General features: G+C 39.8%; 2 protein-coding genes across 4 annotated transcripts in view; one reads left to right on the top strand and one right to left on the bottom strand.

Annotated features, from left to right (window-relative positions):
* The first annotated feature begins 1,570 nt into the window (after window positions 1-1,570).
* GINM1 (glycosylated integral membrane protein 1) lies at window positions 1,571-16,612 on the top strand. Its single transcript, XM_019967571.2, has 8 exons — window positions 1,571-1,751; window positions 6,307-6,363; window positions 6,531-6,627; window positions 11,553-11,704; window positions 12,236-12,392; window positions 12,923-13,053; window positions 14,689-14,852; window positions 15,862-16,612. Exons 1-8 carry the CDS (start codon window positions 1,632-1,634, stop codon window positions 15,971-15,973), a joined length of 990 nt encoding a protein of 329 aa, XP_019823130.2. The 5' UTR covers window positions 1,571-1,631; the 3' UTR covers window positions 15,974-16,612.
* Window positions 16,613-18,317: 1,705 nt separating this feature from the next.
* KATNA1 (katanin catalytic subunit A1) overlaps window positions 18,318-27,216 on the bottom strand; it is a 34,338-nt gene continuing 25,439 nt past the window's right edge. For all 3 annotated transcript variants that reach the window (XM_070796335.1, XM_070796334.1, XM_019967572.2), the window contains 4 exons: window positions 21,665-21,791; window positions 21,014-21,148; window positions 20,329-20,455; window positions 18,318-18,586 (listed from right to left, as the gene is read on the bottom strand). In XM_070796335.1, coding sequence (XP_070652436.1) covers window positions 18,388-18,586; window positions 20,329-20,455; window positions 21,014-21,148; window positions 21,665-21,791 — 588 coding nt within the window. In that variant the 3' untranslated portion in view covers window positions 18,318-18,387. The remainder of the gene's footprint in view (window positions 18,587-20,328; window positions 20,456-21,013; window positions 21,149-21,664; window positions 21,792-27,216) is intronic.

Genomic DNA, 27,216 nt, shown 5'->3' on the forward strand with positions numbered 1-27,216 from the left:
GGTTTCACCAAAAGTTTTTTTTAACCTGAAGTGGGGAAGAAAAATCTGACATTGTCAATTTATAGGTTAAGAAACTGACTAGAAAAGCCCTGAGAACCCAGGTGACCTGGCTTCCAGCAGAGTGCTGCTCCCTGCCTCTCCAGTGATCCAATGAATGTTGAACTTAATGCGCGGTTGTTCCTTGGCCTTGGCACAATAAATCCCTGCTGCTAAGTCGCTTCAGTCGTGTTCGACTCTGTGTGACCCCATAGACGGCAGCCCACCAGGCTCCCCTGTCGCTGGGATTCTCCAGGCAAGAACACTGGAATGGGTTGCCATTTCCTTCTCCAATGCATGAAAGGAAAAGTGAAAGTGAAGTCGCTCAGTCGTGTCTGCCTCTCAGCGACCCCATGGACTGCAGCCTACCAGGCTCCTCCATCCATGGCATTTTCCAGGCGAGAGTACCGGAGTGGGTTGCCATTGCCTTCTCCAATAAATCCCTGGGAAACTTTAAAAACTATCAATACCCAAGCTGCTGCCCAGACTTATTAAATCAGAAACTCAGGTTCCCAGGAAGACCCCAGAAACAGCAGTTTTTAAAAGTGCTCAGACAATTCCCAAGTGCAAACTAAGGTGAGAAGTAATAAACCCCTCCTCCAAACATGAGGGCTTCCCCAGGTGACGCAAGTGGTGAAGAACTCGCCTGCCAGTGCCGGAGACAGAAGAGAAAGGGGTTGGATCCCTCAGTTGAGAAGATCACCTGGAGGAGGGCATGGGAACCCACTCCAGTATTCTTGCTTGGAGAACCCTCATGGAAGAAGGATCCTGGCGGGCTACATATAGGCCATAGGGTCGCAGAGAGTCGGACAGGAGTGAAGCGACCTAGCAGGGCACGCTAGGTGATATCACCCAACTGTGATATTCAGTTCAGTCGCTCAGTCGTGTCCGACTCTTTGCGATCCCATGGACTGCAGCACGCCAGGCCTCCCTGTCCATTACCAACTCCCAGAGCTTACTCAAACTCACATCCATCCAGTCGGTGATGCCATCCAACCATCTCAGCCTTTGTCATCCCCTTCTCCTCCCGCCTTCAATCTTTCCCAGCATCAGGGTCTTTTCTGATGAGTCAGTTCTTCGCATCAGGTGGTCAAAGTATTGGAGTTTCAGCTTCAACATCAGTCCTTCCAATGAATATTCAGGATTGATTTCCTTTAGGATTGATTATCCAAATATGATACGTTCAACAGTGTTCTGATACATTACCATTATTTTCACTTTGTAGATATATGTAAATATATACACATAGAGACATATTGATGTACACAAACAGTATGTACTAAATCAAAAACAAAGGCAACGAGAATGTTTACACTCATTCAGGTGAGGAAATTCTCCTCAAATCAGAGAGCCGATCTAATGACGAAATCGGACCTTCTATGACTTGACCCCGCCCCCGAACGTGGTGCGGCGGCCTAGAACTATAAACCCGCAGCTGCTCTCGGAGACTTCCGGGTCCCGCCCCGCCCTCGCCCCGCCCCGCCCGGCCCCCACAAAGGCCCCCGCCCCACCAAAGGCCCCGCCCCTCAGGCCCGCTAGGCCTCGGCCTCCCGCCCGCAGGCCCACGCCCGCCGCCCGCCCCCGGCCTGTCCAAGATGGAGGGCGCTCCGCGGGCGCCCCTCGCTCTCCGGCTGCTCTTCTTCGCGGCCCTGCCAGCCACCGGGTGGCTGACGACCGGCACCCTTGAGCCGCCGCTCCTGCCGCCAGCCCCGAAGGTAGGGCTAGGCGGACGCGAGTCGGCCGGGATCCTCGGGGAGAAGCCCGGGCCGGGGACTTGGGACGGCAGCGTCCGCATCGACACCTTCCACCTCCCCGCGGGCAGGCCGTGGACTGGGGGTAGGGCTCCCAAAGGGCTGGGAATGGTGGGAAGAAGCACCCAAGGAAACGGGGGCGGCGGGGACGAGGGAGGCGACAGAGTGAAAGGGAATCTTTAACGTGTGGTTAAGCCCGGCGCAGCGGAACTGCTTGTTGCGGTAGTCTCGGCTGTTGCCGTCGTCTGGGCTGTTGCCGTCCTGACGGGCGTTTGCCGTCGAAAGTCACCGATCACAGCCTTTTGTAATGGCGCCTTCTTGGGGTAGAGCCGGGCTCTGGGGCGAGGCAGTGTTTATGTGCTAGGGAAACGTGGAAGTTGCTCAACGGGAGAGAGCGAGGGCGTTTCCAGGCCACCTGTCTGCTCCGGCGGGCGGCGGGAAGGAATGCCTGCCACCGGCGCGTGGGGCTCCGGGTGCGTGCAAGCCGGGTGCCTGGGGGCCTCAGAGGCAGAGAGACGGAAGACCCAGCGCCGACCCTGCCGGCCTGCCTTTAGCGGGCGGTGTTAGAGGAGCCTGTCTCTGAGCGCGGTGGGGCCAGGCGCGCCAGCATCCCCTGGGAACCTGGTAGAAACGCTCCAATCAAAAGCTCCAGGGTGAGGACCCAGCAGAGTGTTCCAGCAAGCTCTCCATCCAGGTGACCCCGAGGTGGGCTGAAGTTTGCGCATCACCGCGTGCTTGTACTGAAGGGTGACTGACTGGTTCTTACTGCTTTTGCTCGGGTAGGGGGGACTGTCGTTGCCCTTAACCAGTATTTGCCACTCAGCCGTTGAATGTGTGATAGGCGGAAAGTCTGAAGACTTGGCAATGCGATTAAACGACATAGGTGCACCTTTTCTTACTAATCAAGACCTGAATGAATACCCAGCAGTCAGGGGTGACTGACACCATAAATGTCACTGTTTTACCTTCACTGTTTTAAGAGTTACGGCGTTACCCTTCCTGGCTACAAAAATAATAGCGTACCTTGGTTTCAGTTCTCTTGGGACATTCCAAGAAGCCGCACCGTCCCAAGCTCTAAGAACCACTTATATACGAAGTGGACCACAGTTGCAGCTGTTCAAAAATATGAGATCGAGACCAAATTAAAATGAAGTAATTCCTAGAGTCCTGGAATTAGGAAATTGGTTATCCCTTTTCCAGATTTTAGAGATTTATCATAGTTATTTATGAATCCCAAAGACCTTTGAGTCTATTCCTGTTACATGCTTGCCTTTAGACTGCAGGCTGATAATACACCATACTGTGGGTTCTTAGTGAGCTGTTCATTTCAGTTCTCCTTATGACTTCTGTCTGCTTTTGGAAAGTCCAGATCTACACTCATTTCGTTGGTTAAATGAATGCTCTGCAACTAGGAGGAGAATCTCATTCCTTGGAAGGTGTATGTGCGAAGCTGAGGCCTCTGAATCTAAACATTTTTCAAAGTTGTATTGTGAAAATTTTCAAAGATACAGAACGTTTGAAAGAGTTTTAGAGTGGTTGTGCATATTTGATAGGAGTTTTTCTGTTGACTTTTATGTAGCAATGGTGTGTTTGAACTCTCCGCATCATGGTAACCACTGGACTACTGTGGTTATTATTTGAAATGTTGCCAGTGTGATTGAGGAACTGAGCTTTTAACATGTTGTTTAGTTTTAATTAAATGTAAATAGTCACATTTGGTTAGTGGATACAATATGCCAACTCATAACATAATGCACAACATAATGCCAACTCAGCCGACCATTTGTATTTTACTATACTTGCTTTATCACACACGTTTTCATTTGTTTAGCTTCGTATCCCGCCTGACCTAAATGTAAGAAAATTGGTTGAAATCAGGAAAATTCTCTGTGTATGTCTTCAGTCACTCAGGTTTATTGGATTATAAGCATTTTTCTGTTTTGTTTACATATGTAAGTTGTCAGATGTTGAGGTTATACAGATTGTGAAGTAATAAAAATTTTTTTACAGTTCATCCTTCTGTTATTAAAATGACTTGGTCACCAAGGAGAGGGAGGCAGCCAGAGGACGCTTCTTTTCTTATATGTGTAAATATATATTTCTTATATGTGTAAATATTTATTTCATTTATTTCCCTCAGACTTACTTTAAACCAGGTATCTATTACTTTTGTTCTTAGGAAGCCATTTTGTCCCAGGTGGGCAATTGTGAGTGACGGAATCAGAGGAGAATTGAAAATGAGTAGGGGAGACTTTAGTTCTGCCACCCTTTTCTAAGTGTACACTGCCCTGGGTGACAAGCCTGTACTTCCAGTTCTGTCAGAGGCTCTTGGAAAGAACAAGAAATATGACCTGGCTCTGAACTTTGGTTTAGGAGGCAGGAAGGGATGAGAGTTTCTCCTGATGTGAAATCATTCAAGAGGATCCAAAAGAATGTATTTGGAGTTGGCCCTCTGGAAAATACAGTGTGCTCGTGTCTGTTCATTGTCTTTTCCAAAGACAACGGGCCCAGTTCTACTGGGCAGGTGATGTATGTAAGTGCAGTAAATTACTCACAATATAGGGTATATTCTCTACTGAAAGGCAGAAGCTATAAAAAGGTTTCTCAGAAGAGCATCACTGGAGGCTTATCTCCAGACTGTTAGAAGAACAGTACTCTATAGTTTTAAAACAGATCGTCTAGCTTGGAAAGAATGAACTCTTGATGGAAATTTGGGCATAAAACAATACAGCCAGCAACTTAATGGTTTATTGAATGTTAGTTTGTTCTAAGAGATGAGTTCACTTGTTCTAACCCACACTTAATTCTACATAAGGATGGGCCAGGAGAAAAGTGGACTGGAGCTGAGGAATCACTAGTCCTAAAGCTTCCTGGGCTCCTCTGAGAGTTGGGAAGTGGACCAAAGCCATCCTGAATAGATGGTATGGACTTACATGTTAGTATCCTGTTTATCAGGTTGTCCCAGGAATCAATAAACTCAGCCCATAAAATCACTGTCTTAGTCTCTCATTTGTTAGAAATATATAAAGTATTGGGGTTGCTCATGGTGCCAAGAAATACACTGGTAGGTTAGTTTCATGTTTATGAATAATTTTTCTCTTTGAAAATTAAGAACCCCACCCCCCGCCAAAAGGCATTAAGAGGAGTCTTCTTTTTATTCTAGGATAACAATGTCTGTGAATACACTTAGGAAAGAATTTCATTTACAGATAACAAATTATAGTTCCTGTGACCCTGAATACTTAAAATAGTGCTTTCTTCTGTGTAGTAAGCATCTCATGAATAAACTTAAATATTTGAGTAGACTGTCTTTGAGCATACCATGAGAGGCAGTGAAACTGTGCATCCCAAATCCTTGTCCATGGGCATTAGAAGACACCTTTAAGAAGGATAAGAGCAAGTTTGTACGTGAAACAATAAAGTTGGAAACATTTGATGTCCACGCTCATGGAACAGATAAATAAATTGATGGTATATTACACAATGCTGTTTAAAAAAAAAAGTGTCTACATCTGCCCACATAACTGTTTTAAATTAAAGAAGGTCCAGAAAAATACATGCAATATCATTCCACTTATAAAGTTCAGGAACAGATAAAACTAAACAATAGGTTGTTTAGAGAAAGAGAACACAGGGAGTTAAACTGTAAAGGAAAGCAAGATATGTTAACATGGAAGACAGGATAGGGATTCCTTCTGAGGGGCAGTGGGAAATGTGACAGAAAGGATCATGCAGGGGACTTAGAAGCTATGAATGACATTTTAGTTTTGCTCCTGGGTAGGAGATACATGGGAGAAGGCAATGGCACCCCACTCCAGCACTCTTGCCTGGAAAATCCCATGGATGGAAGAGCCTGGTGGGCTGCAGTCCATGGGGTCGCTAAGAGTCAGACATGACTGAGGGACTTCACTTTCACTTTTCACTTTCATGCATTGGAGAAGGAAATGGCAACCCACTCCAGTGTTCTTGCCTGGAGAATCCCAGGGACAGGGGAACCTGGTGGGCTGCCGTCTCTGGGGTCACACAGAATCGGACACGACTGAAGCAATTTAGCAGCAGCAGCAGGAGATACATGAGTGTTTATCTTTTCTTTTAAACTTTATATTTGCATATTACATGCTCAGATACATGATATATTTCATATTAAATGGATAAGTGTATAGATTATGAAAAATTGTGAATAATGGCATTTAAAAGGCTGTAAAGGGAATTCCCTGGTGGTCTAGCAGTTAAGATTCAATGTTTTCACTGCTGGGGTCCTGGGTTCCATCCCTGGTTGGGGAACTAAGATCCTGAAAGCCACGCCCCCTCCCCCCCCCCACCACACAAAAGAGCTGTAAAAATGAACCTGATGAATTGTGTTTTTTTTTCTTTTTCCCTGATGAGTTTTTTAACAGTGTTCGTTTAATGTAGTCATATGCAATCATACAGTAAGTATAATTGAGGGAGAAGAGAATGAACTGAGTTACTCTTAGTTCAGCAAATGCATACCTACCTGATTTGTGTATTTATTTTACAGGACAGCATCAGAATTAATGTAACTACCCTGGAGGATGGGGAGGTGTCTAAAGAACAGGTGTGTCTTTGTTATGCTTTCATTATATCATTTAGCTAAATATCATGCAGACTATTTTATTTTTTTATCTGTACACCTCATTTAGTTAGATAAAGTATTTTTGACATGAAGAGTTTGTCATCATTTGTAAACCATTGGAATTAATGTATATGCTGCTTTATTTTAAGGTTGTTCTTAACATAACCTATGAGAGTGGACAGGTATATGTAAATGACTTCCCTGTAAATAGTGGTGTAACCCGAATAAGCTGTCAGACTTTGATAGGTGAGTACTGCTAAATTATTTCCATAATTGTTCTGTGTTTTTAATAACACTAAATTAGTGAAACACAATTCTTTGACGTTATTTATTTCCATTTTAAATTAATAATATACATCATTACTAGAGTATATGATAACACTAATGGATTTTAAACTCTCTTCCTACTTAATATTGGTTATTTCTGGCATTTTCATATATTCTCTATCATGGCATTGATATTGCTCGGAACGGCATGTCTGGTAGGTTAATGACAATGTAAGAATGTGTCTCGAGGTAGTAAATAGGGATTTAGAAGCAAGGCAAAATCTCTTCACATTTGTAAAAAGCAAAGAGAAAAGTGAATTGTCTTTCTGCTTCTTCTACCTTTATGTCTGTATTACATTTTCCTTTTTAACCTTTTAAAACCTTGAGTTGTTTAAAGACAAGCAAACATGTTACATTGGAATATACCCATTGTTTGAATGACATAAAGAATATGAGAAATTTGTATAGTATTCCTGTTACCTATTTTAATATACAGATTTAAGGCAGTAAATATTTCTCTGAGCACTTGTGTCCTATATTTAATTCATTTTGTGTCTTTATTATCATTCCATTCATGTTTTCCAGGTATTTATTGTGATAGTTCCTTGTCCTAGGAGTCATTGTGAAGTATATTGCTTAATTCTCAAACACTGAGGGATTTTTTTTCTTTTTTACTGATTCCATCTCTATCATCAGAGATGTAGCTGTATACTTTTAACCTTTTGAATTTAGACACTTGCTGTATAGCTTAACATATGGTCAGTTTTCATAAATGTTGCTTTCCATTTGTATCTGAAAAGAAAGTTAATCATATAATTAGTTGGATATGATGTTCTGTATCTGTCAGGTCAAATTTGTTAATCACGTTCAGTCTTTTATGGATGTACTGATTTTTTTGTTTGCCCTGTGAATTACTGAGAATGGTATGTTAAAATCTGCACCACGAACACTTGTCTGTTCTTTGAGTTTTGTCAGTTTTTGCTTTGTATATTTTGCCATACAGCATTACTAAATCCATGCAGATTTAGAGCTGTTATGTCTTCTGGTGAATCCACTCTTCTGTCATTATAATATGTCCTTATTTATCTCTAGTGATATTCTTGCCTTAAAATCAGCTTTATCTAAATATATTATTTTACCAGTCACTGTTTTTTGGCTGGGCGTGGAGGAGGGTGGTGGATTGTTTTGTGGTATGTTTCCATTTTTTTTCAGTCTTCCTGGGTCCTTATAATTAAGGTGAATGTCTTACAAGCAGCATATACTTGTGGTTTCTTTCTTTTTTTTTTATTCAGGCTATCATTCTGTCTTTAATTGGAATTTTAATTTACTTATATTAATGTAATAAGTGATACGTTTAGATTTAGATAGTCTATATTAATTATTTGTTTTCTATCTGTGTCTTATCTGTTCTGTTTCTTTTTTTTCCTTTTTTCTCCTTTTCTCCTCTTCTGGGTTATTTACTTTTTGTTTCATTGTCCCCCTCTATCTTGTTGGTTTTTATATTATTTTACTGTTTTAATGGTTACCCTTGAGATGAGTAAACTCGTACTTTTATCATTTCCCAACCACTGCAGGAATCTTAGAACACTTAAACTCCATTTATTCTCTTCTGCTTTTAAAATTTTTAATTCAGTTTAATTTTTTTTTTTTTTTTTTAGCCTTGTGCCTTGAGGGATCTTAGTTCTCTGACCAGGGATTGAATCTGGGCCATGGCATTGAAAGCCCCAGGTCCTAACCACCAGACCACCCGGGAATTCCTCCCCTTGCTGCTTTTGTGTTGCTATTTTCATGAATTGTAACTCTTTGGATTCCTAACCCTGAGCACCATAAGTCGTTCTTAGTGTTCTCCTGTAGGCCGATGTTCTTTTGTGCTTACCCTCACAGTTACTCTTTCTTTTGCTTTTCATTCCTTCCTAAATATCTGTGTTCCCCTCTGGAGTTATTTCCCCTCTACCTAAAGAATTCTGCTCAGCATTTTTTCAGTGCAGATTTCAGTGTCCATGTGCGCGTTCATGTCTCACATGTTTTCTATAGTTCTCAGTGAGAGAGTTGGTGTACTGCAAGTTAATCCATCATAGCAAGGAAAAGAAGTGCCATTACTGGCTTGAATAACATTCCACTGATGTTGTATGTATTAGGAGTTTGATGTGGGGTGCAGTCTGCTTGCTTTATTTATTATAGTCATCTTTCTAGTCATCCCAGTTGCATTGAGTATATTTCCTTGAAAGCTGAAGTAAAAGCCTGTCTTATCATTTCACAGGAATCTTTAAAACATTAAATGCAACTACAGCAAGAGTCTTCTATCCTTAATTCTTAAAAAAATTCTTCTTTGTAGATGTATTAGTTATATTGCTGTTTTAACGGTTTAACCCAAACGTCGTAGCCTGTGACACTATTATCTCCTAGTTCCTGTAGGTCATAAATGTGAGCTTGGCTTAGCTGGGTCCTCTGACTCTGGCTCAGCTGGGAAAGGTCTGCTTCCTAGCACTCGTGGTTCTTGACAGGGTTCATTTCCTTGTGAATTGTTCCTCACAGGATGTTAGCTGGAGTCCCTCCTTCATGTTCTTGCCACGTGGGCCTCTCTGTAGAGCATCTCACAACATAGCAGCTGGCTTTATCACAGAACAAGAGAGACTGTCAGGGAGAGCACACCAGCAAGACACCAGTCACAGTCCGTATAATCTAATCACACACGTGACATTCCAGCACGTTCACTGTATTCTCTTTGTTCGAAACAAGTGTCTAGGTCCAGCTCGCACTTTATGGAAGGCAGTTACAAAGGGGCAGGAAGGCTGGAGGGGCAAGAGTCATTGAGAGCCATTTTGGAAAGCCGTCTCCCTCAGTGCAAAAAGTCAGAATATAGAGGGCTCTTGTTGTTACTAGTTTTATTCTGTAGCAGCCATTACAGATTTGGAGGAAGAGTCATATGCATCAGTACGCTTTGATGTATTGACATGACTGCCTTTTCTCATCTCTTGAGTCTCTGTTCTGGTGACTGGCCTTTGGGCATACGAGTAGGTTGACGAGCAGCCTACCCTTCCCTGAGGGAGACTGCTGGGTAAACAGGAAAACATTGAAATGGACCACAAGAGAGGGGAAGCTTTCCAGATAGAAGCTCAGAGGATGTGAGGGAGGTTAGGCAGATGAGAGAGAGGGCACCGTAATGAGCCTGAAGGAGGAGGACCAGGCAGAGAACCACCAGCGAGGTCATAGGGTGCCGCTGAAGGCACTGACAAGGACACTGTGTAATCAAAACCATGTGATGGTGAGATTAATCCGGCACCATCCTGTGAATGGTTGAAGAGGGAGGGATTACAGAAGGGGAGAATAGTTAGGTAAATACCTCAAGAGTAAGAGGCTAATGAACTAGGTGTTGGGTGGGGAGGTAGGTGGAGCTGGAAAGGACACACAGAAGAGGTACTTTGGATCTGGAATGGTCCAAAGGGAACAACTGACTGGATAGAGGATGAGAGTGAACAAGTCGGAGGCAACCTAGTCATTCTTGTCTTTGGTAGTTTGGAGAAGGCGGAGGGGTTTATTAACAGAAACAGAGAAGTCAAGGAGGAACAGGTTTGTGAACTTAGATTGAGACCAGGGGTTAGGCCACTTGTTTCTCAATAAAAATGTAGGTACCTGTTTAAAAATTATAAATGCTAGCCTGTACCCCCTGAAATTTTAAGACTAGAGTGAGGCTTTAGCATCTGTGCTGTTCCCAGTTGATTCTGATATATAGTTAGGGTTTAGAACCACTAGACCAGGTATTTGTTTTAAATTATGTATTTATAATTCTGGGTGGAATTACTACTTCACATAGGCTATAGAATAAGAACTTAATTCGTCCTCGCAAGGAACTCGGCCCGGTTGAGACAGGTTTATAAACTAAGAACTACACTGTTAGTGCTTCAAATTTTTTTTATAAAAAGGCATGAAGTCAGCATTTTAAGGATATGGTATCTAGAACTATTAAGTAGGTGTTAATTAAAAATGTATGGGAGGGGACTTCTCTGGAGATCCAGTCGTTAAAGACTTTACCTTCCAATAAAGGGGGTACAGGTTCAATCTCTAGGTGGGGCTAAGATCCCACATGCCTCACAGCCAAAAAACCAGAACACAAAACAGAAGCAATATTGTAACAAATTCAATAAAGACTTTGAAAATGGTCCACATCAAAAAATAATAAAATTTAAAAACCTAAGGGAGGAGAGTGAGTAACGGAGAGCATGCTGGATCAAGGGAACAGCTCTGTAAAGGCACAGCGTCGGCTTAAACGGCTGGGCCTGCATGCAGGATATCCGTCAGGGTTCCTTTTTGGCGGATTATTCCTAGCCAATAACATTGGAGGAACAGAAACAAAATGCTGCTTTTGCAGCAGGTTTGTTGGTTTCTAGTATCTTTTTCTATAGCACTCCTCAGGTTTATAAACCAATTGCAACTGCCACCCTCCATTGCTGCTGGGATGGGGGTGGGGTTTCTCAGCCAGGACAACAGGGCCAGTAGCCTATCCCACTCCATCCTTTGTAAGTGGGGAGTAATTACGGGGCTTTCCCTCCCTCACCCCCATTCCCGCCCTCCCCATTAACCCTGTTGTGTAAACAGTTACACCTTACTGGTTCCTCGTAGCTAATCTATGTAAAAGAATAGGAAAGGTGTGGCAAGTGTGAAGTTCCATACAAAATCTGAAAGTCATCAGGCATTTTTCCCTTTAAATGAGTATAAGAATTGTAGGGGTTTGTCAAGTTGTCTTTGTTGCCATAGATCTGAAACATCAGTGAGGTCAGAAATAAAGGCAAAGATAATGGTGTACACCTGTCTTGTTCCATGTAAATGTCAACAAAATGATCAAATTGAGTAACTGATTTGGTGGCATTTTTTGTTCAAAGCTATCACTATTTTTTTTTGAACAGTGAAGAATGAAAATCTGGAAAACTTGGAGGAAAAAGAGTATTTTGGAATTGTCAGTGTAAGGATTTTAGTTCATGAGTGGCCAATGACATCTGGTTCCAGTTTGCAACTGATTGTCATTCAAGAAGAAGTAGTAGAGATAGATGGAAAACAGGTAAGATAGTGTGCTTGCCATCTGGGAATTAATTGTAAAGATTTGTGTTCAGTGTTATGCACACATTCAGTTATTTATTTCTGACTTGATAAGGAAAGAAGCTACACTAATGTTGCCTGTATCTAATCATTTAGAATTGTCTTACTTGTTTTAGCATTTACCTGTTTAGAATTTAAAATCTTAATTTGAAAAAAGATCATATTCATACATGTTTGTATGTCTTAAAATTATGATCATTATTAAATAGAGCAAGTAAGTGAAGAGATTGAATTTGGTTCGTAGCTCTGCTGCCATTTCTTCTGGCCAAGTCTCTCTTAAGTCAGTGAAATGAAACTGAGAGGAAACCTCTCATAGTGAGCGCTAAAGCACACTGTGTGTGATTAAAGTTGCAAATTAATTGTCTTAAAGAGGAATTCTGTGAATAGCACAAGTTTGTTAGTTTCAGAAATCAGGGAAGAAAATTCAGTTTTAGACTCTTGCCAGGTTGTGTCACTATTCAAAATAAAGAGAATTGCTTCTACTTTTTCATAGGCTCAACAAAAGGACGTTACTGAAATTGATATTTTAGTTAAGAATCAGGGAATAGTCAGACGTTCAAACTACACCCTGCCTTTAGAAGAAAGCATGCTCTACTCGATTTCCCGAGACAGTGACATTCTATTCACCCTTCCCAACCTCTCCAAGAAAGGTACTTCAAAGACCATTATTTAAAGTATTAAGGAAATGATTTCTTTAATTGGTAACTTTTTCATCATAGTTAATGTTTGGAAGTAAGCTTCTTTTAAAAATGCTTTATAACATGAATTGCTTTATGTATCCATTTTGTAAGATGTGGTCTGTGCTGATGACAGAGGGACATTTTGCTGAAATCGTCTAAAAATACATAATAAGAATTTCATTCACTTAAGTTCATTTAGAAGAGGAAATATCATTTTTTCCATTGAAACACAGAACTTAAAAAATTTGACTTTCTGTGTGACAGAATCATAACTGCTATAGCTCCCTTCTTACTGTCTTAATTTTTTTTTTTTTTTTTACTGTCTTAATTTGAGGTTCCTTTCTGGCATTTAAATCTAAACAATCAAATGTTTCTTTTTCTCCTATCAAAAAAGTGGATGTTCTCACCATCTTAAATGTCACTGGTGTAAAATCCTAGAACTAGTGGGAGAGTCACCAGCACGTTCTTGGCATTTTGGTAACTTGGGTCTTCCTTCTCAGGAGAAAGCGTTAGTTCATTGCAGACCACCAGCCAGTATCTTATCAGGAATGTGGAAACCACTGTAAATGAAGCTCTGCCTGGCAAATTACCTGAAACTCCTCTCAGAGCTGAGCCTCCATCTTCATATAAGGTAAATCAGGTATATGGGATTATCTTTATATGTGTTACAAGCATTTATGGTTATGGTAAAGAAAGTAAGTGCTAGTGTTTAAACTGAGGTGGAAACCATGAGAATTGGATCCATGGGACATTGTTAATAATGAACTCATCACGGTTTTAATGTGACATTTTTAGGTATTCCTGTTTTCCTTCTTAGTAATGTAGTCAGATGATGATGGTAAAGGCGTTAGATTTCAGTTTGTTTGGGGGTCTTTCTCATATCCCCATTGGTCTGTTTATTCTGTGACTTCATGCATGCACACATGTACACACACGCACAGTCCCCTCAAGACTTTGTACGGTGACTCAGCACACTTGGTTGTGTGTACTTTCTGAAATCAGACTGCTTAGGTTTGAATCCTGGTTCTGCCACTGACTAGTTGTGTCAGCTGGGACAAGTTCCTAGCCTCTCTAACCTTTTTCTTTACGTGTACAGCAAAGTCCATAAAGTGATGCCTTTTCTATGAGGTTGTTGTAAGCGTTTAAATATGATGGGTGCAAATGTAAATATACATTGGCACCTGTTAAGTACTCACATATGATAATAATAGTATACTGCTGACCGGGGAGACAGGGTTCAGAGAGTATGGTGAAATCTCTTTATTAGCTAGGCCCCTTACTCAAAATAATTTACATTTAAATGAGCAGGATCTGTGTTTAGTAACAAAAGATTCCAGAGATGATTCTTTGAAGAGGTTCTCGCTGAAGGTTAGGTTAGGATTGCTTGCTTTGGGTTACTGGAGAAACCTCTGTCACTTTTTGAATGCCTGAACTCTGGTGCCCTTACTAATCTTACTCCATCTCTCTCAGAGCAAGGAAGAACAGACTCTTCAGTCCTTGCCCAAGTTTCTTCTATCACTGTTGAAGTACGCAGTGAACTCCCCATCACCAATGGGCATCACCGACTTTATGGACATGAGTTTGAGCAAGCTCCACGAGTTGTTGATGGACAGGGAAGCCTGGCGTGCTGCAGTCCATGGGGTCGTAAAGAGTCAGACACGACTGACCAAATGAACTGAACTCCCTATAGGGTTCCAAAAGCTACGAATATGTCTGTCACTCTTTCCTTCTGTTGTCTTCCAAATACTGGAAACACATAGTTGACAGGTCCATTCTGCGTAAGTGGACTAGCCTTCTTGTCATGCATGCTGATACTTAGTCATGTCTGACTCTTTGGGACCCCAGGGACTGTAGCCCGCCAGTCCGGCAAGAATAGTGGAGTGGGTTGCCATTTCCTCTACAGGGGATCTTCCTGACTTAGGGATCAAACCCATGTCTCTTACATCTCCTGCACTGGCAGGTGGATCCTTTACCACTAGTGCCACCTGGGAAGCCCTTTATAGTTAGACAACACGTATAAATTGTAAAGGATAGTAACATGTAACAAACACTTATGCCCCTTTTGCTAGAAAATAATTTTTTAAATTGTGAATAACTTTGAGGTACATTAAAAAAATAAGATGTACCCATTTAAAATGTACAGTTCGATAAGTTTTGACATGTTACCACCTTACAGTCAAGATGTATGAGTGTTACCATCACCTAAAACTAGAGTTTCTTGAGCTCAAATGAAACTTGCGTATCTAATAAAAACTTTTTTCTTTAGGTGATGTGTCAGTGGATGGAAAAGTTCAGAAAAGATCTATGCAGGTTCTGGAGCAGTATCTTCCCGATATTCTTTATGTTTTTGAATGTCATGGTGGTTGGAATTATAGGAGCAGTTATAGTAATAACCATCTTAAAGGTGCTTTTCCCAGTTTGTGAATACAAGTAAGTATTTCTCATTTTTGATCAACTTTAGTATTCTTAATGATTAAAAAGTAGTTGTATTTACTATAGCGTAGAAAATAGAAAAATTAGGAAGAGTAAGACAAGTGGGGGGAAAAATAATATATCTCTTTTTTTCTAGCCCATCTTTCAGCTTTAGCAAAATTAAAAGACTTTTATTGGCTACTTATATGGTCAAGACACTTGTCTTAGGAATTCACACGTGGCTAGGACAAACTCTGCTCTGTAAGACCTTAGTGTATTGGAGAGAAAGGGAACAAGTGTCTGTAATGGAAAATGCATTGTGTATAATAAGAAAGAAATGAAACAAGAGGGCTTCACTATGTATTTTCAACTGCAAACTATCAATTTAAAATGCAGTAAATTTTTGAAGACCAGCAAGGTATTTTAGTAACAGGAGAAAGTGAAAGAAAGTAAAAGTGAAGGTCGCTCAGTCCTGTCCAACTCTTTGGGATCCCATGGACTATAGAATTCTCCTGGCCAGAATACTGCAGTGGGTAGCCTTTCCCTTCGCTAGGGGATCTTCCCAACCCAGGGATCAAACCCAGGTCTCCTGCATTGCAGGTGAATTCTTTACCAGCTGAGCCACAAGGGAAGCCCAAGAATACTGGAGTGGGTAGCCTATTCCTTCTCCAGAGAATTTTGCAGGCGGATTCTTTACCAACTGAGCTGAGTAACAGGAGAAATGCTGTTTAAAGATCCATGGTTGCATGCCAGTGGAGTACTAATTAGAAAGCTACTTGGGCCTAGTCCTCTTGCCCACTTTGTGAAATCTAGGACTATGTATGCCATGGAGATCTATAATTTACCCTGTCATCTCCTACAGTACCAGCTAAGGATCTTCCTCTTACTCCTCCAAACCAATTAGTTTGGTTAAAGTGAACTAACCATCATAAATAAAATCAAGCAAAAATACCTAATCCCAGGTATACATTTAATTATAACCTCAAAGTAGCCCTGTCTTACTTTAGTTTTAATTTTTATATTTCAGAGGAATTCTGCAGTTGGATAAAGTCAATGTTATACCTCTCACAGCTGTCAACTTATATCCAGATGGACCTGAGAAAACAGCAGAAAACCCTGGAGATAAAACGTGTGTTTAGAACACCATCTCAAATCATGGACTCTGACTTAGCCTAATGGTTCAAATTTGCCACTTAAATATAATTTTCTTTAAGCCATTAAGAATCGGTTTGTACACTAGAGAAATTGCTAAACTCCTAAAGCTGTCTAAAACTTGATCTTTAAAGTGACAGTTAAAGTTCACCTTATTCTATAATAAGGCTGCCTGTTCTGGTGGTGAATTAAAAAAAAATTTAAATGCAATGGAACAGAAGACATGTGAATAAACTTTGAAACTACCAAAAAGAAAAAAAAAGGGCAAGACAAAATGCCAACGTGCCAATCCTTTTCAAAGTGCCTTTGTTAAGGAAATTATATACACTTAATTACTATAATATATAAGACTTTTGAAAAGCACTTTATGAAATTCTAATTTAAAAGCTCAAGAACTTAACACTTATTTTTTTATTCAGTAAAATGTGCCTTAATATTAAGTATGTGACTCAGTATAAAAATCACTGAAGTGTGTATATCATGATTTGATTGTATCCTGTACCAAAACTACTTACCTTGAATGAACCAGGATTTTAAAATAGTGACATGTTCTCACTCTAAAAATAAACTTTTTTTTTTGAAGATAAAAGTACAATGTTTTTGCAATAAAATCTTTGCCCATGTGAGTTACTTCTAAGAGCTCCTTTCATAACACTGGCTGAAACCAAGGGTCACATCAGTTAGTAAGTCCACCAATGTTGCCAAATTAGAATGTGCTTTGCTCTTGTGGTTCTAAGTATAGTCCTGTTTCCCCTACAATAATGTTTGGTCTTTTTTTAACCATCACCCATATTGACGTATATTTTACAATATGATCTAGGATATATAGTTCTTACCTTTACTCCATGTTTTACTTTCTGTTCTATTAAAATTCTTTTTTTTAAGTTTTTTTATAATTGTAACCCATCATTTAAATGGCTTATTCAGTGGCTCAGTGGTATAGGATCCACCTGCAATGCAGGAGCCGCAGGAAACACGGGTTCGATCCCTGGGTTGGAAAGATGGAGAAGGGAATGGCAACCCACTCCAGTATTCCTGCTTGGAGAATTCCAGGGACAGAGGAGCCTGGCAGGCTACAGTCCATAGGGTTGCAAAGAGTTGGGCCATGACTGAAGTGATTTAGCAAGCATCATTTAAAACACTTTAGAAGGAAATGACTCGATTTTAAAACCACCTTCAATTTTGGCTATAAATAGGTATGTGTAGTGGAAGAATGGTAGTTAGTAAAGGAGTCATTCATTTTGCCTAGCTGTTTTTAATAAGGAATAACAGCCCTGTGTAATGTACTATGTCCATCTTCTAGACAAATAATATAGTTTACAATTTGATCCTAAAGTCACCCAGCAATTAACAGTTTATTTTTTTATATCCTTCTTCACTAAGTTGCTAGAAATCACCAGTTCTAACTTTCAACAATGACAGGGTCTTATTTCATCCTTTAAGCATAAGCTTGTAGCCTCTTGTGAGGAGAACAACGTAGGAGGCTTTCACCGGAGGGCACAGGCGCTGCGGTCAGCAGTTCCCAGCCTGCCTTCTCTCCTTACCCGTGATACTTGAGACCGTGGCAAATCATGCGGGCTTCCTGAGGCTCTGTTTTCTATGGTTGGGGTGATACAGAAAGTATTACTTTACAAGAAATTATAAATAGAAATCTTACCTAAAGTTTTATACCATTACTCTTTATTTCATTTATATTTGTACTGTTAATTATTATTTTATTTAACTTTGCATCCATGAGTAATGGGTTAGTGACTTTTAAGAGTACAGTGAGCAGCACAAACATAAAGGTAGCTTCTTGCCTACAGTGCAGCCTTTTACATGTGGGCAGAATACAGTCAGGCAGGCAAGACTGTACAGATGTGTGTGTATATATATATATATATATATATATATATTTTTTTTTTTTTTTTCCTTTTAAATTGCACAGTAAAATGAAGGGGCCTTTAAAGCTCTCTCAGAATGAGGAGGTAAACTGGCCATAACACCAGGCAGGAAGGAAAGTACACTGGGTGTGGTCCGCCCGGCTACTTGTGTAAAAATGTTCAGGGACTTTGAGTTATCCCCTGGCACCTACAGAGCTAGAGCCAGTCTTATTCTTCAGAAGCAACAGCAGCCACAGGCAGGGGAAGAGGATACACTCGCACGGTGCGCATACAGACAGTTTTGCAAGCTAAGTAACAGCACTTTTGGTACACTTGTCAGTGAAAGAGAAACACAGTAATGCGAAAGTAAAACAAGTTTGCTTGTAACTTGAAAAAATTGCCTTTATTCAGAATCATACTTTTTTTTCACTCTTACCATAACGAAAGTTTAAAAAAATATAGCGCTTGGTGCAATGAAATACTACATTTAATTATTCAAACACTTAATGCAAGGTTGCTCACAGTTTACATGTGAGAATTTAGCATGATCCAAACTCAAATATCCATTTCTCATATCTTTCAATGTCTGCAGCAGATACTGACTTTGAAACCTTTTTTAAAGCCATTTCAAAATCCTCCATAGTTGTAGGCATATGCATTTCTTCTCTTGAAAGATTTCTGATTTCTTCCGGGGTCAAACCTTCAATACGCCTTCTCATTGCCATCAAGGATGCATCCCTAGGTTTTAAATTAAAAAGACAAAAACCATAAAATGATGTGCTAGGCAAATACAAAACTGTGAACAGAAGATTTTTTTCAGTGCATGTGTTATTCTGTAATTATTATATATACATAATAGTACTGCACAGAATCTAGTATTGGACAATTAGGCCTGTTTTTGAGCTGTTTTGTTAGCAGTTAAATCTGAGCAAAAAGCCCAAGAAGTAGTAGAAGGATATAACATGAGGGCAACTGAATTTAATTAAAGGTGTACCATAAAGAATAAGCATCACAGGGACAGGAGAGAACTTGTTGGCTGGAAAATTAAATATTTTCTACTGCATGTGTAAGAAAAACTAAACAGTCAAGTGGTCTCTCCTTTCCCCTCCTCTGTATTAGTGCTATTTTTTTTTTAAGGAGAAACTTCAGATTCAACTACCTCCTTGCTTTCACCCAGTTTGATCCTTAACAGCAGCCACCACATGTGCAAAGCGACAGCTACAAAGGGTTTCATACACACATTATTGCTAATCCTCACATCAGCCCTGCATAGAATGTTTACTTTGGAGGTGAGTAAACCAGTGCAGTCAAGTACCTTCCTAATAATGTCCAAGCTAATACTAAGATTAGGTCCAAAGCTACTTCAATAACGTTTTGAAGTAGAGACCATCTTTTCTTGTTACTGATACTCCTATCACATTTATGACACTTCACTGAAAATGAGACTGTACTCCCCTCTGATGTGCCAAATCAATCTATACTGGACTACGTCTCCTATGGAACAATATACTGAATGAATGCACCAATGTTAATTTTTCTAACCCAGGCACTTGCAGCAGTCACCGTGCAGACTGGACTCTGCTCAGTCATGCCTCGCTCTGCTTCCTCTGCGACCATGTCTGACATACCTGATATGGCTGAGATTATAAAATTTGGTAAGTCAAAATTGAAGACAGAAATAAATGGAAGAGGAAAATCCACTGCTTTCAAAAGAAATGACAACAGAAGTAAGCAGGCAAGTTTTAATAAGGTGTGTGCCGCCAATAAGCACCATACATTCCACAAGCTCTGCCTTCTTATTTTACTTTTAGCTGTTTTAATTTTGTAAGATGCAGAGTGTGGATCAAATTTAAATGACTGTGCTGCCCTTTTCATGTCAAAGAAAGGAGAACTACTTACAGGAGGGCTGAAGGCCACTCCTGCCTCTCCCATCTGCCTGTCTGGCCAGTGGGGAAGAAAACCAGTTTACATGCTGGTGAAGGAGGAAGCTGGGAGGGGTGGCAGTGAAATCTAGAGTAAAAAGCAACTGGTCCAAGGTGTCCCATGGGCTGTTAAAATGCAGTGTAACCAGTATAACATTTTCTTTTGTTCAAATGATTTTAATTACTAGAATGTACACTTTTTAAAGTATGCAAATAAAAAGTGTTAAAACCTAAAACTTTTTTTTCTAATCCAAGACAATTACTGGTTATCTATTTTATATCAGTTGTTTTAACACTACCTTCTTGAACGTGTAGCTTTTAAATGAACCACAGTCTTCAGTGACATACAAGATAACCAAACAAGATAACTAGCACCAGCTAACACTAGCTTAATGCCAAAACGTGTGTCTCTGACTAGGTTATATAATGTGGGTCTTTATTCATCTAAATTTAGCATTAAAACTTCATAACAGAAGTTTACACTGACAAAAATCTATGCTTCCTAAAAACAAAACCAGAACCAGAAACAAAAACCTATACTTTGAAAATAATTCATACCTGCACACGTTGGTAATGTCCGCACCTGAATAACCCTCCATGTTTTCTGCTATACTCGCAAGGTCAACGTCATCAGCCAATTCCAGCTCACGGAGACTTATTCGTAACAGTTCCTCCCTGCCTTTTGCTATTGGGAAAAACAAAATATAAATGAATATATATAAACATAATATATAAAAATATATAAACATATACAGAAATATAAATCAATATAAACATAAATATCAACATAAACAATGTTCTATTTTTCTCCAGTCTACTTTTTGTTTTTCAATTCTTAGAGCTCATTTGCTTAAAAAATTTAACAGCTATTCCTCACTGAATTTAGTTTATTTTTAAATTTAAATTTTTAATTGAAAAAACTTTTTTTAATTGAAATTTTTTTAGTTTTTATGTTTTTAATTGAACTGGTTTGTCTTTTAAAGTAATACCAAACTTCAAAATTTAGCAAAACTACTGAAGAGTCAGCATGAAGGACTTTCCTGGTGGTCCAGTGGCTAAGACTCTCACTCCCAATTCAAGCAGCCTGGGTTCAAATCCTGGTCAGGAAACTAGATCCCACATGACTGCAACTAACAGTTCGCATGCTGCAACTAAGACCTGGTTCAGCTGAGTAAATAAATAAAATAAAAAAATATTAAAAAAATAAAAGTTAACATGAGCTTCCTGACTCAAATGAAGATACCTGATGGTAATGGAATATAGATTCTTTTCTCAAGACGTCGTCTTAAAGCCTCATCAATATCCCAGGGAAAATTAGTAGCTGCCAGAACCATAACCATTTTGGAAGGGTCATCATTTTCAGAAGCACCTCCAACACCTTGAGGAAGGGTAAGAACATAGTAAAAAAAAAAAAAAGCAAAGCAAAGCAAAGCTCAAATACTTAAAGATCCTCAAATATTTAGCACAACGTTAAAAGCAATGTAATCATCAAGCCTCCTTAAGACTTACAAAGCAAACTGGTTACATGTGTGAGTTTGCAGTTCAAGAAAAATGAGTTTTTGCAGCATGCAGAAAATATGACTCAAAAACAGATTTAATAAAAAGACTAGTTCAGCAAAACAATGTAATAATTTAAAAAATTCTTCAAAACCATACATATCCCCCTCTAAGGCCAATTTATCTGCATTTGTTTCAGTTTCGTGGCTAAGAATGAGGTCAGCGTGTGTGACAAAAGGTGCTCAGTGAAGAACGGCCGTTATTTCCGGCGTGTCCCCACTGTCAGCATGCCCAGTTCACTGCTGTCGATCTCCAGGGCCTCCTCACCAGCCCCTGGCCACTGGAGCTGGGGGTCAGCACTGTGCGTGGAGCTTATCATGCTTGTACACACGCATACCATCCATCTGAACCAGCAGCTCGGCCTTCACCCTTCTGCTTGCCTCGTGCTCTTCAGAAGTCCCTCTGCGGCTGCAAATGGAGTCTATCTCATCAATAAATATAGTAGCTGGAGAGTAAAATCGAGCCTGCAGGAAGAAACCAGGCAACACCAGGTTTTTAATTCCATTTAAAAGTAATCTACAGTTAAGCGCTTAAAAAAGAGTGGAGGAGCCTCCCACACTGTGCATCTCTCCCTCTTGTCCTAATACTGAGGAGAGAGGAGAGAATTGGAAGAGCTAAAATACAGCTTCTAATACAGACTTATTGTATACTTAAATATTATACGGCAATTTCTATACTATTCAATACTCTAATTGGCTATATATGTCATATAAATACAGGATTATCCTGTACATTACAATGATACGGATAACAATAGTGGGAAGACATTTATAGATACTGACAAGTGTTCTAAAATTGAAGAAAAATTTTGTTAAAGAGAACCACTACCTTCTATATTAATAATATCACATAGATTTTTAAAAATATTTAAAATATATTTAAATTTTAATATTTTGTTTATATGTAAATTTATTTTAATGTAAATATATACAGTATTATATATATAATGTATAAATATATTTAAATTTAAATTTTTATAAATATAAATTCTCTCTAAGGAATTCTAAGTAAATTGCCATTTTTCATTTGACTAATACAAGTACAGCTGACCCCTGAACAATTCAGGTATGAACTGCATGGGTCTACTTACATGTAGATATTTTTCAGTAGTAAATACTATATTACTACCTAGGCTGGTTGAATCTGAGGGTGTAGAGGAATTGTGGATACAGAGAGCTAACTATAAGTTACATGCAGATTAATCTTCACATTCTCCAAGGGTCAATTAGAAGAGTCAATAAAAATGGCCTTTTTTTTTCTAAGATAAAATTCATATAACAAAAAATTCATCATTTAAACCATTTTAAAGTACACAATTCAGTAATCAGCATATTAATACTATTATGCAACCATCATCACTGTCAATTCCAGAAGATTTCAGTGCCTCCCCCGCCCAATAACCCCCACTGCTCTTCCCCAGCCCCTGGTGACCACTGATCTATTTTCTGTCCCTGTGCATTTGCCTCTTCTGAACACTTCAAATTAATGGGATCATACAACATGCGGCCTTTGTGTCTGCCTTCTTCCACTCAGCATGTTTTCAGTGTTTATTTGTGTTATAGCATGTACGGTACTTCATTCTCTTTAATGGCTGAATAATATCCCCCAAGTTTATTTTTGTACCTTAAATGCATTTCTTTTTCCTCAAATCAAAGGACAGGGGAGATTGATCCACTGGTCAAGTATTAACCTAATAAACAGCTGTATAAGATTCAGTAGTATCACCCTTTTCTTAAAGGAGACAGAAGCAGCATTTTATCTATTTATTTTTGTGGGTTTTTTTTGTTTTTAGTAGACTTTATTTTTTTATTGGAGTATAGTTGATAAGAAGCATATTATTATAGTAACTAATATTTACTGTTAATCATTTTTTAAATGAAATATCCACACTTACAGAATCACCACACAAGAAAGCTTGAAACTAAATGATGGCAAGGATTTCTCAAAACAGAGCGTTAAGTGAACAAACAGCATTTTAAAAACAGAAGTCCACAATGGCAAATGAACACAACAGACTTGACCATGCAATTGTACTGGGTCCATCAACTCTTCTGACCATGAGGTTACAATACAGTACCCTTGAACAGGCACTGTGCTGAAAGATAATGCCTCCAAAGTACAGATTTACTTTTAGTTTGTTCACTTGGAAAATCCTAATATTAAAATCTCAGTTTCTTTCCTAGTTAAAAACTTGAATTTTCAGTCATCTATTCGCTCCAAATACCAGACCACCTGACCTGCCATTTGAGAAACCTGTATGCAGGTAAGGAAGCAACAGTTAGAATTGGACATGGAACAACAGACTGGTTCCAAATAGGAAAAGGAGTACGTCAAGGCTGTATATTGTCACCCTGCTTATTTAACTTCTATGCAGAGTACATCATGAGAAACGCTGGGCTGGAAGGAGCACAAGCTGGAATCAAGATTGCCGGGAGAAATATCAATAACCTCAGATAGGCAGATGACACCACCCTTATGGCAGAAAGTGAAGAGGAACTAAAGAGCCTCTTGATGAAGGTGAAAGACGAGAGTGAAAAAGCTGGCTTAAAGCTCAACATTCAGAAAATGAAGATCATGGCATCTGGTCCCATCACTTCATGGGAAATAGATGGGGAAACAGTGGAAACAGTGTCAGACTTTATTTTTCTGGGCTCCAAAGTCACTGCAGATGGTGACTGCAGCCATGAAATTAAAAGACGCTTACTCCTTGGAAGGAAAGTTATGACCAACCTAGATAGCATATTCAAAAGCAGAGACATTATTTTGCCAACAAAGGTTCGTCTAGTCAAGGCTATGGTTTTTCCTGTGGTCATGTATGGATGTGAGAGTTGGACTGTGAAGAAAGCTGAGTGCCGAAGAATTGATGCTTTTGAACTGTGGTGTTGAGGAAGACGCTTGAGAGTCCCTTGGACTGCAAGGAGATCCAACCAGTCCATTCTGAAGGAGATCAGCCCTGGGATTTCTTTGGAAGGAATGATGCTAAAGCTGAAACTCCAGTACTTTGGCCCCCTTATGCGAAGAGTTGACTCATAGGAAAAGACTCTGATGCTGGGAGGGATTGGGGGCAGGAGGAGAAGGGGACGACAGAGGATGAGATGGCTGGATGGCATCACTGACTCGATGGACATGAGTCTGAGTGTACTCCGAGAGTTGGTGATGGACAGGGAGGCCTGGCGTGCTACAACTCATGGGGTCGCAAAGAGTCAGACACGACTGAGTGACTGAACTGAACTGATTCGCTCCAAAAGGATAATACCATTTTAAATTAAGGTATCTTTTTACTTGGATTTTTAGGCACTATGTACAAACAATTTGGTACTTTCTTTTCAAGAAACAGAGGGGGAAGATAAACTGGATGGAGGGAAAGAAAAAAGCAAACATGCAAGAAAATTTGTAACTGAAATTTTAGCTAGCAACCATCAGAACCAATGACAAAATCAAATTTCAAGCAAAAACTACTAGATTTGAGTTTTCCCCCATACTAAGGGTACATAGAAAGGTCTAAATTAAAGCAGAGGCTATGTGGCACACTTAAAATTGGGTTTGGATGACCTGGGAAAATATCATAGAGAGATGTGGAAGAGGACACCAACTGTTTCTTCTGCCTGCGCAGCACCCCTTCTTATGATAAGAGAAGCTCTCCTTTTCATTTGTACATAAATCATCTCTTTCTCATTCTTACTCCACTACTTCAAGTAAGGCCAACCTCTGCTGGAGTCCCAGGAGAGTCTAGGCACAAGCGTGTGACTCAAGCAAGGCCAAACATTAATCACCGGAGTTTTGCTGGAACAACTGAGAAATGAGGACTAATTCTCAGGGATTACCATTAGGACAACAAAAATAAGATTTAAACCTCTAACGGTGATCTTAGTCACCATATGGATCTGCTAATGTCAAAGTCAACCCAGCGGTAAAAAGAGCCAAATGTTTAGACAAAAATAATTCCCAAGGACATCTGAACTGCTGGATCCTGCTAGACCTAAAAATCTAAAACGTAACCTGATAATTCCCAGTTATGTCACCCAACATACTATTCTTATTGTTTAAATTGATTTGATTACTTTTTTTTCCCCTTTATCAGCTGCACCTGCAGCATGTGGGCTCACAGTCCCCAACCAGGGATGGAACCCATGACCCCTGCATTAGAAGTGCAGAATCTTAACCACTGGATCACCCGGGATTAGATTTCTGACACTTGAAAATGAAAGTTCTTGACAATATAACAAAACAATATACAGTTAAGTTTTTAAGTGTCTGTACCAACTCATGTGAAAAACCCTGGACAGATTTTAATATTTAAGTGGGACTACCCTAGTGCTACAGTGGATAAGAATCTGCCTGCGAGAATCTGTAGGGGACAGTGGTTTGATCCCTGGTCTGGGAAGGTTCCACATGGTCATGGAGCAACTAAGCCTGGAAGTCACAACTACCAAGCCTCAGAGCCTGTGCTCCACAGCAAGAGAAGCCACTGAAACCAGAAGCCTGCACAATGCAACTGGAGAGTAGCCCTCACAGCACACAGAAAGCCTGGACAGCAAAAAGGACCCAGTGCAACTGAAAATAAATCATTTAAAAAACAGTATTTGTCCATGTATGGAAGAAATCAACACAATACCATAACGCAATCATCCTTCAGTTAAAAATAAATTAATTAAAAATAGTAATGATAATATTTAAGTGGGCTTATTCAAAATAGAGGCCTTGAGCCATGCTCACTCTGAGAGATTCTGGTGGGGCAGGGCACATAAGAGAGAGGCAGTCATCTGCAGAGCAGTCAAAACCAAGACATAAGAGGCAGTACAATTTTACTCCTTGAGAGAGTCCACATGATGAAAAGGAGAAAATCAAGCTGGTTTCAAGGGAGCCATAAACAAAATTCAGAGAGGCAGGAGCTCTAAACTGGAGGCACTGGTTTGTGATTGAACCTCTGATCAAGTGAGCAGCTCAAGGTAGCACCCTCCGGATAAGATTTAAAGATGGTTAAGATTTTCCTAGGCAATACCAGGGAAGCCAGTAAAAAATAAGTTGTTTGATACATTTTATAAACTGCACTATAAAAAGAAATACTACAAATTAGCACTTTGTAAGAGGCCTTCCCTCATAGAAGAAAACAGTCCTTTTTCCTCAATACAAAACCCTACCTTATATACCTATGGCTGATTCATACTGATGTATGGCAGAGGTCAACACAGTATTATAAAGTAATTATCCTCCAATTTAAAAAAATAAATTAAAAAAATACAGTAAAAAATAAACTCCCTACATTAAAAAAATAATCAAATAATTCTTAAACAGTAATAGTAAATACTAATGAGTTCTTATGAGTCACGGTCTATATTAAGCAGCTGAAGTGCACTGGCTGAATCCACCCTCCAAACATTAGAGGTCAGTTCAGTTTAGTCGCTCAGTTGTGTCTGACTCTGCGACCCCCATGGACTGCAGCACGCCAGGCTTCCCTGTCCATCTCGAACTCCCAGAGCATGCTCAAACTTATGTCTGTTGAGTCAGTGATGCCATCCAACCATCTCATCCTCTGTTGTCCCCTTCTCCTCCTGCCTTCAATCTTTCCCAGCATCAGGGTCTTTTCCAGTAAGTCATTTCTTCACATCAGGTGGCCAAAGTATTAAGAGTTTCAGCTTCAGCATCAGTCCTTCCAATGAATATTCAGGGTTGATTTCCTTTAGGACTGATTGGTTTGATCTCCTTGCTGTCCAAGGGACTCTCAAGAGTCTTCTCCAACATCACAGTTTAAAAGCATCAATTCTTTGGCACTCAGCTTTCTTTATAGTCCAACTCTCACATCCATAGATGACTACTGGAAAAACTGTAACTTTAACAAGACAGACCTCTGTTGGCAAAGTCATGTCTCTGCTTTTTAATATGCTGTCT

This window comes from Bos indicus, chromosome 9 (assembly GCF_029378745.1).
Source record: "Bos indicus isolate NIAB-ARS_2022 breed Sahiwal x Tharparkar chromosome 9, NIAB-ARS_B.indTharparkar_mat_pri_1.0, whole genome shotgun sequence".
In the NCBI taxonomy this organism is placed as follows: Eukaryota; Metazoa; Chordata; class Mammalia; order Artiodactyla; family Bovidae; genus Bos; species Bos indicus.